This window comes from Lepus europaeus, chromosome 5, assembly GCF_033115175.1.
Source record: "Lepus europaeus isolate LE1 chromosome 5, mLepTim1.pri, whole genome shotgun sequence".
NCBI classification, from domain to species: domain Eukaryota; kingdom Metazoa; phylum Chordata; class Mammalia; order Lagomorpha; family Leporidae; genus Lepus; species Lepus europaeus.
Window position 1 is genome coordinate 45,318,184 of NC_084831.1, and position 17,062 is coordinate 45,335,245.

General features: G+C 53.9%; 1 protein-coding gene across 1 annotated transcript; it reads left to right on the forward strand.

Moving 5' to 3' along the window:
- The first annotated feature begins 1,352 nt into the window (after positions 1-1,352).
- Positions 1,353-16,344, forward strand: DIO1 (iodothyronine deiodinase 1). Its single transcript, XM_062191381.1, has 4 exons — positions 1,353-1,758; positions 8,572-8,715; positions 12,956-13,155; positions 15,239-16,344. The coding sequence occupies exons 1-4, from the start codon at positions 1,422-1,424 to the stop codon at positions 15,305-15,307; spliced, it is 750 nt and encodes a 249-aa protein (XP_062047365.1). The 5' UTR covers positions 1,353-1,421; the 3' UTR covers positions 15,308-16,344.
- The last annotated feature ends 718 nt before the right edge of the window (positions 16,345-17,062 follow it).

Consider the following 17,062-nt stretch of genomic DNA (forward strand, 5'->3'; position numbering starts at 1 on the left):
ATGTCATCACTCTGGCCCCAGCGATTTGTCTTTCACATGCTCCCACAGGCCGTGCTCTCTCTGTGGCTCCTAGGCCTTTAGCCAGCAGTGCCCTCCTCGCTGCCTGGTTGCTGCTTGCTGTCCGTCTGGCTTCAGCAGAGACATCGCTTCCTTGGCACAGTCCCCTAGACTGCTCTAAACAGAGCCAGCCGCCTCTTTTCCAGGCTCCTGTGAGCCCCACGCACCCTCCATCTCTGTTCATAGTGTCCTAAATGGCAGTTTCCTATTTACTTAGCTGTTCCCTGTACTAGACCATGGCTTCCCAGGGAGCAAGGAGAGTGCCCACTGCTAGGAGGAGTTGCAGGCCTATAACTTCCTTGGGGATGTTCTCAGCTCTGCTCTCCCTGGGAGGTTCCAAATCCGTACCCTCTACTCTACCTCCAGAAATACTCAACCCCTGGGTTCAGCGTTGTGGTGTACCAGGTTAAGCCACAGCCTGCAATGCCAGCATCCCTTATGAGTGCCAGTTTGAGACCTGGCTGCTCTGTGTCTAGCTATCTGGGAAGTGAACCAGTGGACAGAAGATCTGCCTCTCTGTCTCTCTCTCTTTGTCTCTCCCTCTCTGTAACTCTGCTCTTTCTATTTTTTTTTTAAGATTTATTTATTTACTGAAAGAGTTACAGAGAGAGAGAGGAGAGAGAAAGAAATATCTTTCATCCACTGATTTACTCGCCAAATGGCCACAAAAGCCAGGGCTGGACCAGGCCAAAGCCAGGAACCAGGAGCCAGGAGCCAGGAGCTTCATCCAGGTCTCCTATGTGGTACAGGGATCTTCTGCTGCTTTTTCAGGTGCATCAGCATGGAGCTGTGTCAGAAGCGGAGCAGCCAGGACACCAACCGGTGCCTACCTGGGATGTGGCAGCTTTACGCACTATACCACAACACTGTCCCATAACTCTGCCTTTCAAAGAAACACAACACATCTTTTAAAAGGAAATCTTCAGCCCCCAGCTGGAAGTTGTGAGTGGAAAAACATCTTTCATTAGGAAAAGAACAATTTATCTTATTAAGAGAATAGTTACCTTTTGAAGCTATTTGCCTGCAATCGATCTTTTAAGAGGGTCTCTTTAAGTGTGATCTGAAGTGCTTGTCTATGAAAATTCATCAGAAGGAGAATCTAGGATTTGGAGTCTTCCAATCCAAGACTCTCTGAAGAGCTAAGGCAAAGAACCTGAAAGGGCTCGGGTTAGAACTGACCCCTGTGCACCTGGCTTGGAACTTTCCACGTTATTGACAGCAAGGCAAACACTTTCCGTCCTGGCACTTTCCTCCTGCCCAGGGTTGGCTGCTCCCACCCTGCACCTTTGCTCGGCTCCACCCAGTGTCTCCTGGCTGCAGCTTGTCTGCCTGCCGGCCTCAGAGGCAGCTCCAGCTGGGCCGAGATGGGGCTGCCCCGGCCAGGGCTGTGGCTGAAGAGGCTCTGGGTGCTCGTGCAGGTGGCCGTGGAGGTGGCTGTGGGCAAAGTGCTGATGATACTATTTCCGGAGAGAGTTAAGCAGAACATCCTGGCCATGGGCCAAAAGACAGGGATAGCCCAGAACCCCAACTTCGCCCAGGACAGCTGGATTCCCACCTTCTTCAGCACCCAGTATTTCTGGTTCGTCCTGAAGGTTCGTTGGCAGCGACTGGAGGATGCCACTGAGCCAGGGGGTCTGGCTCCAAACTGCTCCGTCGTCCGCCTCTCGGGACAGCAGTGCAGCGTCTGGGACTTCATGCGAGGTCAGGAGGGGGTGGGAGGGGCGCTTGCAGCAGCAGCAGCGGAGGGAGGTGGGGGGGGAGGCAAGTTCTGAACTCTTCTGCTCCTCCTGCTCCTCCTTGGGGGCTACTAGCCCTCTTCCCACTTAAACAAACTAGGAATCCTCCTTGACTTCTCTTTGCCTGAGTGCCATCCTGCCTCCCTTGCCACTTGGATCCCAAGCCGTGCCTTTCAGCCTGCAGCCTGTTCAGCCTGGGCTGCTCTGTGGCCGTATCCTCTCCACCCTTCAGGCTCCTCTCTTTATGACACCTGTCGTGGTCTGTAATCATGTGTGGCTATCTGACCCATGTCTGCTGCCCTCACTGGCACACAAACTCGTGCAGGCAGACACCATCATTCAGGCCCATCGTCGTGGCCGGGCCTGCTGCTGGGGCATAGCACTCAGTTAGTACTTGCTAAAGAACGGCCCCGCCTCAGCCCTTGTATCCAGGCGAACCAGCTCTATCTGTTTGGTTCTTAAACCTCTCCGATCGCTCTTCTCTCTGTTGTCCTTTTAGCTTCTCTTCCTGCCAAGACTTCCTTCTCCCCATCTCGCCCTGTCTGTCATCCGACTTATGAACGGCTGCCAGACTGCTTGTCTGTGTGCACACCCCAGTCATTCCCCTTCAGGAAGGGCACCAGGCTCAGCCTTGCGGTCGACGTGCTCCCTGGCCAGGTTCAGCTCCTCTTCCCATTTTCCCTCCAAGCCTCCTCTCATATCACTTCCTCTGGATGACAAGATGGGCTTTGTCCACTCCTGATGGGCACTCCTGGTGCCTTTGCCTTTGTTGATATTGTTGGCTGGTCTGGAATGCCCTTCTCCTCCACCTGGACAGTCTATATCCCCTTCCCTGCATGCCTCCTCCTCTGTGAAGCCACCATGGATCCCACAGTTCAACCAACTCTCTCTGCTGGACACATGACTCCACCTATACCTCCCTGCAGACACTGTTTTTTCCTAGCCTGCATTGGGCTCCCTAAATGCCCAGTGTGGAGCCTCAAGAGAGGGCCTGTGGCCTGACTTAACCTCTGACTTGTTCAGCACGCTTAACTCAGGGCCTAGACACAGCGAGTGGTGCAGAGAAACCCGTGGGGTAGTTGGCTGATGTGGTGTTTTTCAAATCATGTCCTCTGGGACCCATGTGCCACAGACCAGCTCGGCTGTGCAGAGTTCCCTTGTGCAGGTCGTTTGGGAACCGCTGCAGCCTGAGTCCTCCCGCAGGTTCCCGGGGCGCAGGAGCACAAAGAGGCTGGGCGAGGTCCTGACGCTCACAAGCAAACACAACACTTGGGACGATCTTTGTTTAACACAGCACTGACTGGCGCGCACACACACACACGCAAGCACAGCATTCTGCACCTGGGAAAGCGCCCACGATCGTTATGCTGATTCCAAAGGACATCCTTTGGGAAACGCTGACCTAATGCAACTTCCCCCTGCCCGCAGCCCCGGCTTTAGAGGTGAAGTGGGGAGAGCTAAGAGGTCAAGGTAACAGGCGGAGAGCGACCGCGTCTGACCCAGCATCAGGCCTCCCCGCCTTGTGTTCTCAGTGCTCTGCAGTCAACACTCGGCAGCACCCACTGTGAGCCAGGCCTCAGCGTTGGGGCAGGGACTCCAAGCTGGGGCCGAGCCTGTGTCTTGGCTGGGTGCAGAACAGAGGAAATCCTTACTGTTCTGTGAGGGGGGAAGGCTATCATGACATGGCTTTTGCATGTGGGACTTGGAAGGTTTCCTGGAGGAGGTGGCCCTGGAACCCAGCCTTGAAGGATGAGTAAGATTCTGGTAGCTCAAGACAGGACTAGGGAAGTGTTTCAAGCAAAGAGAAGGCCAAGAGTTTCTTTTTGGTTGTTGTTCATTAATGGGTTTGAACTATGGTGCACAAATGCCTTAACACACAGTCATGGAGAGCGAGAGCAATGAGGACACCACGTAACCCGTCGTTGCGTGTTCACCGCGTGCCACCCACGCCCCAGGAGGGACCCGGGCCAGTTTGCTGCCTGTCTGCCATCTACAGATCAGTTCCCTGAAAGCCCGTTTACCTCAGGGCCAATTCACAGAATCTCCTTGCATCATGCAACTGTCCCCATGCAGCAGGCCTACAGAGTGTCCAGTTTGTCTCTGCTTTCTGCTGCCACCGCTGAGATTGAAAAATGGCGAGGAGGCACCCTGACAGGCCAACACCCCTGTATTTATAAAGCAGAGTTGCCTCTCAGCACGTTGACCTGGAGTCCCCTGAAGTAAGAGGGATCGGCGACACCGCAGTACACACAGCTGGCCTCTGCCCTGGAAGACCTCCATAGCACAGGGAGACCAATGGGGCAGCTGGAGTGAGGAGCACAGGGCTCTGGGGTGAGGGGGTGGCCCAAGGAGGCTCCCTGGGAGGCAGCGTGGTGAGCGTCTGGGGACCATGAAGTCTTGGGGTGAGTGAGGGAGAGGGGCTTGGGGGCAAGACAAGAGACGGGGAGGAGCAGAGGCCTGGGGAGCATGGTTCCCTGGGCAGAAGTGGGGTGCAGGAGGTAGAGGGGGTGAAACATGAGGCTGGAGACACCAACAAGGACCAGAGCTTGGGGGCCTTATGTGTCTGATCTGCAGTGGACATTTTCCCGGGGGTGCCGGTGAGTTCTGGGATGGTTTACACGGTTAACCCGCTCAGTTCCTCTTCCTAGGAAGACCCTTGTAATGGCCTCAGAAGCCCCCTCCATTGCATGCTTTGAGTATAAACTCTGAGCTCATGTTAGAGCCATCTGTTGGCAGTGCTGGAAGATTCCTTCCAGCAAATTTTAAGGGATTCCTTCATTTTTCAGATGCAAAGGCCCAGAGATGTGAATGGCTTGTTCAGTGTCAGCCTGTGATTTCACAGGGGAGCCCGAACTTGAACTTGAGCCTTCTGACTCTCAGCTGGTGTACTTTCTGTTATTGCAAAAGACAACAGGGGCTCAGAGAACTCCTCCATCGTTTTCCTTCTGCCTATCCATGCACATTCACAACACACACACACACACACAGCACAATACCGGTTCCAGGTACCTGAGAGTTCATCTGAAACAAGTTTTATTTCAGCTCCTGTTTAAAATCTCCTATCATCGTTCCAACTGTCCTTACAAAGCACCATCCAGTAGCTACAAATGGGATTTCTTAACGGAGGGAGCCTGCTGTGGGGCTCACCTTATTTGCCTGGGGTCACCAGGGGTGAGTTCGAGTCTGGCTCTAGAACGAAGGAGTGGCCTTGGCAGTCCGTGCCCGACATCCTGTGGCCTGTGCACTCAGGCAGGGTCTGACCCCTTGCATCTGTCCTTCCTCTCTCTGCTACCAGGACAGCAGGAAGTAAGTGCAAACTTTGCCCTCAGTATTGCTCACTATCCCCAGCCACGCTATAAATAATTAAACACATGGCGCAGTCCCGTCTGGGACGGGGTGGGGGGTGGTGGTGGTGGCTATCCAGTGAGTGTTCCACATTGCTTTCCCAATTAAAACCAAAATTCCTGACAGCTGATATTTAGAGCTGGTCCTGATCCTAAATTTGTTGAGATCTCATTGGACGAGTGGTTCAGCCACTTGGCCACAGCTGACGTCTGAGCCTCCCCTGGGGCCTGGGCCTCCCTGTCACGCGGCTCAGAAACCATCATGTGACCAAGCAGAGGCCCAGAGGCCCACTAAAGGCCTCCTGGGGCCTCCTATGAAAACACCTGGGAGCCAAGGACAAGGCAGGCTTTGGAGGCACAGATGGCCAGCCTGGGCGCCTCAGACTGCTGACAGGGAGGGCTGTAGAGCTGCTTCTCCTAGTACTTGGCCATCAGAAGCGCCGACAGGCAGCTCAGGACCTTTGGCCTTTCTTCGCGGGCCATTTTCTCCTCTTGTTCACTTCTGTGCAGCCCCCAGGGGCACGATTTGGTGGTGGTGGTGTTTGTTCCATAATATATTTTAGTATATGTATAAGCTGCTTCAAGTCCTTTGCAGAACAAGGCAATACATAAATAAGTGACAAGCAAGTCCCCTGTTTGCCTGCCAGACCTGAAATCCCACCTTCTCCACACGCCAGCCCAGACTTCCACAATCTCTCATGGGAACTCCTCCAGTACTCCTGACCCGCTTCTCCTCCATTTTCATCCTCACTCTCCATTCTTTCTCCCTAGGGCAGCCAGAGTGATCACTACTCAACGCTGTTGTAGCAGTTAGAGTTCTGGTTAGCAAGCAACAGGGACTCACTCTGGTTTTCTTATCACACGCTTCCTCAAAGGAGCATACTGGAGAGATGTTGGAGGGCTCCCCAGAGGCAACAGCAGTTGGAGCCCTAGGCTGAGACCGTCTTAGCATTAACAGTTGGGCCTGGATCCTGCTGTCACTGGTTGCTGTGAGAACCCATCACTATCCCTTACTGGGTGGAGAAGGAAGTCTGCCCTCTCAAACGTTCCAGGCTCAAAGATCTAGGTGGAGGGTCTACTCAGCCCCTCTGGGCTCACAGCCTGTGCCTTAGATGCTTGGTCTGCCATCGACCCAGGCTGGGCACACTTTTCCAACAATAGTGCACAAAACAGGGGATTCAAGTAGGAAGGACAGTCAGGAGCCACACTGTCAACATTGCATCGATACCTACAACCCTGGTTCATATCTCCCACTGTTTCTAGACTGAAATCCAGGTTCTTTAGCAAGGCCGAGGAGAGCCTGCCTGCTCTGGCCCATGCCTCCCTCTCCAACTACCTCTCCCTCTCACCAGTCCCCTCTGCTTGGTTCCAGCCAACCGTCTTGTGGGGCATTGCACAAACTAAGCTCTGGGCCTCCTGGGGGACTTTGTACGTGGACTCTCTTTGCCTGGAATGCCCTCTCCCTTTGCCCAGGGCTGGATCTTCTTTATCGTTCTCTCCTCAGCTCCTCAGAGGCCTCCCCGACCCAGCTATCCGAAGTAGGTCATTCCTTTACAGTCTCTTTCATAACAACACCATCCGAAGTGACTTCATGGATGTATTTATGGTCTTTTGTCCAGCTTCCCGTCGAACAGACCTCAAACTGCATGCAGGCAGAGACCCGCTGGCCTCGCTCTCTGCCAAATGCCCAGTATGTGGCAGGCAGCCCTGCACAGCGTGCCTGTTTGTGGACAGAGTGAACGTGTCCCTGGCAATGGGGACGCAAGGGTAAACCAGGGACAGCCCCTGCCCTCAAGGGGCAATCCATAGCCTGAGGGGATGTGGACACTTAAAACAAGCTAGGTCACAGTACAAGACCAGTCATGTGCCAATACAAGTGTGGCGAGGGGTCAGCAGTGCCAGCTCTGGCTCTAAGAAACCACAGGATACCACAGATCCCCAGAATCACCTCCCACCATGGCTGGGGTGTCAGAGAGGGCCTCCACCCACGTGGCCTCCGTGGGTATGCGACCAGTGAATCACACAGGGTCTCACACTCAGAATGGCCTTGTGCTTGGGGTTTGATGCTCAGAAATGGCTGTCTTGAAATTCTTAGTCATTTAATCTCCAAACGTGAATCCTGCCCAGGGCCTCGGGCTCGCACAGGGTCCTGCCTTCCATTTCCTGCCCCCTGCCTCCCCTGGATGTGTGCTCCAAGGCCCACTTGTCCGTCCCCGGGGTGCATCCTCTTCTTGCTCTCACCCAGTGACTGAGGTCACCTTCTGGCCCCTAAGAGGGCTTGGATGCTGTCTGGGGAAGGCCCAGGTCAGGTGAGGGAACCACCAGCATCTAGTGACAAGCCTGAAGGGGGCTGTCCTCCCCATAGAGCCATGGGCAGTGAAATTCACCAAGTGACTCGAGTGGCTGCAGGGAGAAGCCTCCCCTGAGGTGCCCGCAGGTCTCTGCATGGAGGGTGCAATCTGCTGAGCTTGGGCTGGTAGCCAGGTGGGAAGGGCAAACATCTGGCTGGACTTTGTGCTCCTGGTGGGGCACAGTACATTGGTCTGGGGGCTGTAGGGAGGGGAAGCTGGTGGCCACAGGCAGGTGCAGGGGCCCACTGAGCTGCAGGGGTGCCGAGTGACTGGGAGTGTCTGCACCCATCCTGCGAATATCCCCATGCCCAGGAGAGTGGGACATTGCATGGCAAGTAGAGAGTGCCATGCCGGGTCAAAAAAGAGGCCATGGAAGTTACGAAAGACCTTTCTATTCTAATAGGTTTCATGATGTTCCCCTCACTGTTGAAACAAGGAGCCTGTGTTTGTCTCTCAGCAGGCTCAACAGATTACGTGGCAGGTCCTGCTCCCACCTTTCACTCCCTTTTTTTTGTGAAGCCCCATCCTAGCGGAGGGAGGAGATGGAGCTGAGGGAGGGGCACCTGCGGCAGTGGCAGGCCAAGCCCTGATTCTGAGCCCTTGGTGGGATGTTTAATCCCCATGACGTCTCTGTACAATCCAGATGATGATGATGATTGATGATCATCATCATAATGTTGACATCGACTTGTGAACCAGGACACTGAGTTTCTACAGGTGGAAAGAGCACTGAACTGAGAGTCCGGAAGTCAGGGTGTGCACTTTACCTCCAGCATCGCCTGCAGTGTGACCTAGAGCAAATTTATAAGACTCAGTTTCTTCATCGGTGAGTTGCCATGATGTTAACTACCGCACAGTGGCTGCAGGTGGTCCCCTGAGACCACCTCACCCAAATCCCCCACTGCAGAGAGCAGTAAATCGGCTCTGACTTCAGCTAAGTCGCACTCTCTGGGCTTCTGCGCCCCACCCTCCACTGTGCCCAGGACCCACCTGAAGGCACAGTAAGGGTAACAGAAGTGAATGCAGGAGTGGGGAGGGGGTGTGTGGACTTCTCGGTTTACGAGGGTTCCCTGTCTATTTTAGGTAACAGGCCCCTCGTGCTGAATTTTGGCAGCTGCACCTGACCTTCATTTCTTTCCAAATTTGACCAATTCAAGAGACTTATCCAAGACTTCAGTTCCATAGCAGACTTTCTCATCATTTACATCGAAGAGGCACACGCATCAGGTACAGACCCCGCCTCTCCCTCCTTATGATCCTTCCTCCACCCCAGCCCATCACCAGCTCATAGAGTGGAGGAAGGGGAAGAGGACTCTCCATTGAGCACTCACCATCTCCTGGGGCCTAGCTTCACCCCCTCAGGCACTTTCAAGCTGGTCACAGTAGCAGCCCAGGGAGCAAGGCCTGGCTGGGAGACAGCTCTCACCCCCTGAACGGGAACTCCAGGGCGAGGAAGGGACCTGAGCACCTTTATAGGGAATGCAGACATAAAATGTCACAGTGCTGGTCCACTGTCTGTAAGATGCAGCCTATGACTTACAGGGACATTATGGGGCCGTGCGTTTGGAGCACACGTAAAGTCATCTCTTGGGACAGCTGTGGCAGGTCGGTGATGGCTCAAGTATTTGGGTCCCTATTACCCAAGTGGGAGACCTGGATGGAGTTTAAGCTGCTGGCATTAGCCTGGCCCAGCAATGGCTGAAGTGGGCATTTGGGGAGTGAACCATAGGATGGAAGATCTCTCTCTGTCTGTCTTTATCTGTCTTTCTGCCTTTCAAATAAAATAAATACAATTTAAATTTAAACTAAAAGTCAAAACTTAAAACAAAACAAAAAAACAAAAAAAAAAAACCCAGGGGCATTACAGTTCATCCCAGTTGACAGTTCCTGAACCTTGGTGAGTATCAGAAGCATCCGGTGGGGCCGGCGCTATGGCTCAGCTGGTAAAGCTGCTGCTTGCAGTGCCGGCATCCTATATGGGTGCCAGTTCCAGTGCCGGCTGCTCCACTTCCAATCCAGCTCTCTGCTATGGCCTGGGAAGGCAATAGAGGATGGCCCAAATCCTTGGGCCTCTGTACCTACATGAGAGACCTGGAAGAAGCTCCTGGCTCCTGGCTTCGGATCAGCACAGCTCCGGCTGTTGCGGCCATCTGGGAAGTGAACCAGCAGATGGAAGACCTCTCTCTCTCTCTCTCTCTCTCTCTCTCTGCCTCTCTGTAACTCTGCCTTCAAATAAACAGAAAGAAAGAGAGAGAGAGAGAGAGAGAGAAGGAAGGAAGCAAGCAAGCATCCAGGCCACCCCTGGGGTCGGCAGACCCTTTGAGAACCACTCTCCAGGCCAACTCTCCCCTGGGCTGGGAACCCTTTCTGCAGCCACAGCAAGTGGTCTCCTGCCTTCATTACTTCCCAGGAAATCATGTTCCTCTCCTGGACAGCCCTTCCTAACAGTGAGCAGCCATGTCCCCTGTGGACCATCGACCTCAAGCTCTTTAAACTGTGCAAAGTGGTCAGACACACTCTCAACTCCCAGACTTAGATTGCTGGAGATAAGAAAGCCAGCAAAATCCCTTCAAAGGGACAAACCCGTGATTTGGGCGCAAGTCTCAGAGCCAGGGGTTGAAGCAGGCCAGAAGGCTCATGTGTCTGATGGGAGAGATGCTGTCTGATTGGTCCGTGTCACCCAGCACCTGGCAGAGTCCGTGTCATGAAGTCAGAGCTCTGGAGGAGTTGAGTGATGGAGTGATCGGTGAGGCCAGTGTTAGCCTTGCTGGTTTGTCTGTGCATTTGAGAGCAAGGTTGCTCTGGGTTAACTTTTCACCCAAGCTGGCATCGTAGTGCTTTTCCCAGCATATCCCCAGATCCCTGGTAAATCTGGGTTGCCTGCTGAAATGCACACCCCAGGGCACATAACGGTTTCACAACTGCTCTTTTTAAGATTTATTTATTTATTTAAAAGTCAGAGTTACACAGAAGCAGAGGCAGAGAGAGACAGAGAGAGAGAGGTCTTCCACCTGCTAGTTCACTCCCCAGTTGGCCACAACGGCTGGAGCTGTGCCAATCTGAAGCCAGGAGCCAAGAGCTTCTTCAAGGTCTCCCATGTGGGTGCAGGGGCCCAAGGACTTAGGCCTTATTCTACTGCTTTCCTAGACCACAGTAGAGAGCTGGATCAGAAGTGGAGCAGCCAGGACTCAAACTGGTGCCCATATGGGATGCTGCACCAAGGCAGCAGCTTTACCTGCTACACCATAGTGCCGGCCCCCACAACTGCTTGCAGCTTCATACTGTATTCATTCCTCTCCCAGCTTCTGGCCTCACAAAGACTTCAGGACACTTAAAATATTAACCAGGCATTTGGTGCAGCGGTTGAGATGCTGCCTGGGACACATGCATCCTGTATCTTCCCCTCCCCAGCTCCCGCCCCAGGGTCCGTGTTTTTGTCCATCAGACAGAATTAGGTATGGCCTGGCCTTCAGAAGTCAAGTGCACAGAGCCAGTTCCACGAGTCCTGGCAGGGCTGAGGGCTGTGACCTAAATCAGCTGGTTTCCTCTTCACACACCACGTGTTTGTCCAGGTAGAATACAGGCAGACATGAGCCATGGTGGGAAGCTTGTAGATTTCACAGCCCCACACCTGGGGGTAAGTCCTAGTGCCACAGGTGCTGTCCACATGCGCCTGCAAACCCCATTCTGTGCCTCTTTCTGAACCACTAAAACGGGATGACAACACCTTCCTCACAGAACCACCCATTCAACAATAGTTAATGACAACCTGGAGGCTTCTGTGTCGCTCCAGGGAGCTGTTGGGAGGGCAGAGCTGCCTCAACATGCCACGAATGCAAGCTGGTATTATTTGTCATCAGCAAGTTTGAGGCTAAGTAATAGCACTTTGGCCAGACATTTGTATCTTGGTGTGGATTTCTCTGGAGAGCTTGCTAGGGGAAGGTTTTTGATTAAGACACTGCAGAAGCATGGAGGAGGTGGAGCCAACCCATTGGCACACTGAGATACCTCACCTGGCCACAGAAGCTTCTGGCTCTAGACAGGCCACCAGGCTTCCCAGGGAGCCTATGGTTACATCATCTGGCTCTGGGGTCCCCAGCAATGGAGCAAGTAAATGGGCAAGGCCATTGGCAGTTGATGGTTCTCTTCCAATTTAGAGGCCCACTATCGTGAGTCTCTAAAGGACAGGTGGGAGTAATGGATTGGAAGATGTGTCATTAGGAGACAGGAAGGCCACTTAGGTGGAGATAAAACAAGGGTCATTGCCAGGTTAGCAGCTGCACTTGGCTATGAGCCTGCCCTGAGTGGCTTGACTGTCAGTAGAGCGAATGCAACATCAGCTGTAGTAGCAGAAGTCCTGGTACCCAAATCAATCAGCTCACATGGCAGGGGAGCCGGCTGCTTGGATGAAGTAGGCAGACGTGTGTGATAGCTCGAGGAGGGGTGAGCCAAGGACTCCACCAACCTGCCTGCAGCACAGAGCTGGGGGGGCGGGGGCGGGGCGGCTGCCGAGAGGGTACAGGAGCCAGGTCACCGAGAGCCTGGAGGACCCCATGAAGGAGTTGGGATTTACCCCAAGGCAAGAGGGAGCTCCAGATACAGCTAAACTGGGAGTGACTTGGTCAGATATGCATTTTGGAAAGAGCACTGTGGTGAGCACTAGTTCCTAAACTTTAGTGTGCGGCAGAATCATCTGGAGGTCTGCTGTAAAACAGATTGCTGGGCCCCATTCCTGGTTGGTCCAGTGTGGGGTCTGGGTACTTGCATTAGCAAAAAGCTGATACAGCCCCTCCGGGACCACACACCTAAATAGCCACTGCTCTAGACTCTTAGTTTATTTACTTATTTTTGAGAGGCAGAGACAGACAGATCTTCTGTCCATGACTCCCCAAATGCCTGCAAAAACAGCTGGAGCTAGGAAGCCAGGAGCTGGGAACTCAATCTGGGTCTTCCACATAGATGGCAGGGACCAAGTCCGGGCGCCATCCCCTGCTGCCTCCCAGAGCCTGCATTCGCAGGAAGCTGGACTCAGGAGCCGTGGCTGCCATCACTCAGGCTTTCTCATGTGGGAGGCAGGTGTCCTCATCACTGGGCTAACCACCCGCTCCCTGCTCTAGACTCTGGCCTCTCAAAGTATGGTTGGTGCCATCCTAGACGCACTGTCTCAGAATCCTGCTGTAATGAGGCCCCTGAGTGATTCACAGGCCTGTTAAATATCCAGAAGCATGGCTCTGCTGGATCATCTCACATGGAGGAGCAGGGGCTTGCAGTCAGGAGCCCTGGGCTTCAGTGCGGATCAGTTATAACTCCCTGTGTGACCTTGCTTGTTCACGCACAACAGGAAACTGGGCCACTTCACGGCCGAGGGCTCCTCTGCCTGGCACTCTGAGTTACAAGTGGGGGTTGTTTAGTCTGTAGGAAGTGTGTGCCAAGCCTGTGGGGCTGGGGCCTGGCCTTTCTCTTGTAGATGGCTGGGCTTTTAAGAACAACGTGGACATCAAGAATCACCGGAACCTGCAGGATCGCCTGAGGGCAGCCGGCCTGCTGCTGGCCAGAAGCCCCCAGTGCCCCGTGGTGGTGGACACGATGCAGAACCAGAGCAGCCAGCTCTACGCCGCGCTGCCCGAGAGGCTCTACGTCCTCCGGCAGGGCAGGATCCTCTACAAGGTGGTAACCTGGGAACAGGAGGCCCTGGGAGGCCAAAGGGGGCCCCGGGAGGGCCAGGGCAAGCACGGGGCTGTGCGTCAGGGAGACCTGCATTTGCCTCACTGCCCAGTCACTGACCACGGTGGAGTCCTTTTCCCTCACAGAGCTTCCATCTCTTCTGCAAAATCAGAGTGCTGTTCCCAGCACACGGGAGATGCAACTGTACCCATGAAAGGCATTTGGACGGGGTCAGTCTCCTGGTCCAGGTGACTGGCCCGGCCCTGGCTTGGTTCAAGCTGAGACAGAAAGGCAGGATTTCCATTTTCTAAACGATGCTCTGAGAGGGGAATTGACTTACCCGAGGTCTCACTAGACAGGGCTCTGATTTCAATTCGGAATCCCCTGGATGGGCTGGGCAGGAGTGGGAGGCTTGGCGGGTGCTGATCCAGGAGGCAGGCCTCACCTTGGAGGGCGGGCATGGGAAATAGTCAGGAGCTGCAAACATGGGAGCCGGGCTTCGAGACAGGTCTTGGGCCCAGGTTTCCTGGTGGTTGCTCCCCATCAAGGTTTCCAGCCTGCTCACAGCAAGGGAGGTGAGCGGAGCCTCTGACTCTGAGAGAGGAAACTCTCCCCTGAGATTCTCTAGCTGCTGAAGGGAATTCAAGGTGAGAGCCTGCTGTGTGCACATTCCCTGGTTCAGTGGAACAAGCAGCAACTCGCACATGAATGCCTGGGGGCCAGCAGTCACAGCGGAAGGCTCCAGGTCCCTCATCTCTCTCTCAGACTGCCCGAGGCAAAGTGGGCGCTGAGCCCCTGTCCTGGGTTAGGGGCCCTGTGCAAGTGCTAGAAACCAGAAAATGGATTTAAAAGCACCCACACTAACTTCGCTCACGGCCTGGGGGGTCAGGAAGACCCAGGGAGAGTGGTGCAGGCATCCCCAGTGCTGAAGGATGCCAGGGCAGGGGTCTGCAAACCTTTTTTGGAAAGGACCAGATAATCAGTATTGCTGACCTTGTAGTGCAAATCGCACTGCCCTGGCTGCAGATTTCCTGACCCCCCCCCACTCCCACCCCACCCCCCCCACCCCACCCCCGCCGAGGCAGGGCAGGCTTTTCAGAGGGTGTGGCAATTGCTTGGGCCTTCAAGGTGAAGGAGTCGGCCAAGTGAGCACAATGAGTGAAAATCATTGCAAATACAGGGAAGAGGGTGGGTAGGGGCACAGAGGTAGATTAGAGAGGAGAGGGAATACAGAATTGGGGACATCTGGGCAACAGGGGTCTGGTTTGGCACAGAAGAGCCATATACAGGGGTTTTGAGCAGAGAAATGTCTGCTTTAGGGCCGGCGCCTTGGCTCAATAGGCTAATCCTCCACCTTGTGGCGCCGGCACCCCGGATTCTGTCCCGGTTGCCCCTCTTCCAGGCCAGCTCCCTGCTGTGGCCCAGGAGTGCAGTGGAGGATGGCCCAAGTGCTTGGGCCCTGCACCCCATGGGAAACCAGGAGAAGCACCTGGCTCCTGCCTTCGGATCAGCACAGTGCGCCGGCCGCAGCGCGCCAGCCGTGGCAGCCATTGGAGGGTGAACCAACGGCAAAGGAAGACCCTTCTCTCTGTCTCTCTCTCTCTCACTGTCCACTCTGCCTGTCAAAAAAAAAAAAAAAAAAAAGAAATGTCTGCTTTAGAAAGATGATGGGCTACTGGGTGAAGAACAGCCTGAGGGTAGCAGGGACTGGACCTGGGCACAGGAGGTGTGGCAGCTGCCCAGGCAGGGGATAAAGAGGGCTGAGCCAGGGCAGTGGCATGGCAGACGCAGCGGAGGCCAGCCCGCCTGACATCTGACGGCAGTCAAAATGCTCCTCTTCTTTCTTTTCCCCTCCTGAAACTCCAAGTCACTTTACCTCCTCTAGCTTCAATTCTCTGTCCAGCCTCCCCACCACCAGTGGGGGCTACTCACCTTACTTTCCCTGGGTGATCTTTTCCATCTCGTGGTTGCCTCTGCTGGTGACCACACGGTACCGTCGACTCCCACAGATCTGGTGACCGGTGCCAGCCCCACACACTGCTGACACATTGAACATCTGGGAGTGCATGGTTCCTTTCTCTTGCAGGGTAAATCTGGCCCTTGGAACTACAACCCAGAGGAGGTCCGTGCTGTTCTGGAAGAGCTCCACAGTTAACTTGCATAGAGCCCCTGTTCCAGGCGACCAACAGGAGGGCTTCTCAAGGCGTGGCTGTCCCCTTAACCCAGCCGGCTTCTGCCTGTGACCTGTGACCCGGTTGAATCACCAGCTCAGATTTTTCTGCTCCAAGTAAACATTTCCCAACCAGGGAGTGCATCCAATCAAGATGGATGGCTGGAATCAGAAAATGGAATGGCCTTTAGGCTGCTGCTCATGCCCCAGAGTGTTAGAGCCCCCACAACACCATGTGGCTCCCACGGTGGGGACACAGACCTGGCACGGCATCTTCCCCAGCTTGTTCTGTGCTGTGGCCCCTCTCCAGCTGCCCCCTGCCCAGCAGGGTCTGATGGCATCCATGTGTCAGATCCCCTCATCAGCCAAATTTGCCATTCATGGAACTGGTCATTCAAGACACTAACTTGGTTTTTAGAACACAGTATGGGAAGAATTCTTGATGCTAAAGACAGATGAGGACTTGGAAGAGGAGAGGGTCAGAACAGAAGAATCCTTTCCTTGTCAAAGCGTTTTAGCCAGTTGGCATGGTGCTGGCGCTGGCACTGCCGCTGGCGAGGTATGAGTGCCCACAGTAACACATCTCCAATTCTAACAGGACGAGCAGAGAACTCACTTTACCATATTTGAGTACATTTCAAGGAAATCTGGCTTTTACCCTGGAATCTTCCACTACTGTCACCCTTCAACTGGCACCTGAAGGGGAAGCCTGCCTTCTAAAGAAAGCATGACAACCTCGATCAAGCCAGGCAACAGGCACCGTGAGCACTGCCACTCAACTGGGCAGAAACTCCATATCTGAAGTCCTCTTTCTCAGATTCTTTTACAAGTCTCTTAGTGGTCACTGAGTGCATCAGCCTAGTGAATAACCACTGGGGTTCATGTGTTTTAACTCTGCTTCTTTCATATTTGCTTATGACGGCCACAGCTTAAAGCACCTACGGTTGTGGCTTGATTTGAAAGAAAATATTTTAAGAGGCAGCAAGCTAAAGCAGAATGATTAAAATATCCCAGGCTATTTGGTACGGCTTCCGTGTGATCTTTGTGTCAGCCTCATCTGTCTCACGTTGTAGCCCAATGTAGCCCGACCAGCAAAAATTCTGCACGGCTGGAAGGCCTCCCGCTGTGGGAGGAAGACCCAGTGTTTCTGGGTGATGTGAAAGGTGGGTTTGTGCAGACGCCTGCTGGAGGGAAATGCTTTTCACATGGAATCAAACTGCCTTCACAGCACATGGCAGAATGGACGTGGGAGACCCCTTCCTCACATGGAAACACATCCTCTCTGGCTCTGCAAGTAGTGGCTAAGATGTTATTACTAGTGTTATCTTTACATTTTTTTAGGATTTATTTTATTTAGTTGAGAGGAAAAGTTAGAGAGAGAGAGAGAGAGAGATCTTCCATACACTGGTTCACTCCCCAAATAGCTACAATGGTCAGGGCTGGACCAGGCCAAAGCCAGGAGCCAGGAGCTTCTTCTGAGTCTCCCACGTGACAAGCAGTTGGACCATCTTCCTGTTTTCCTAGACACAGTAGCAGGGAGCTGGATCGGAAGTGATCAGCCAGGACAAACCGGCGCCCATATGGGATGCCAGCATTCCAGGCCAGGGCTTTACCTGCTACACAACAACCCCAACCCCGGCATTTACACTTACAAAAATATTTACATTAACCATCTACTGGCACAGGCACTTTCAGGCATGTTCTCATTTAGTTTCTCCTTATTTTGAAAACTGTTATTTT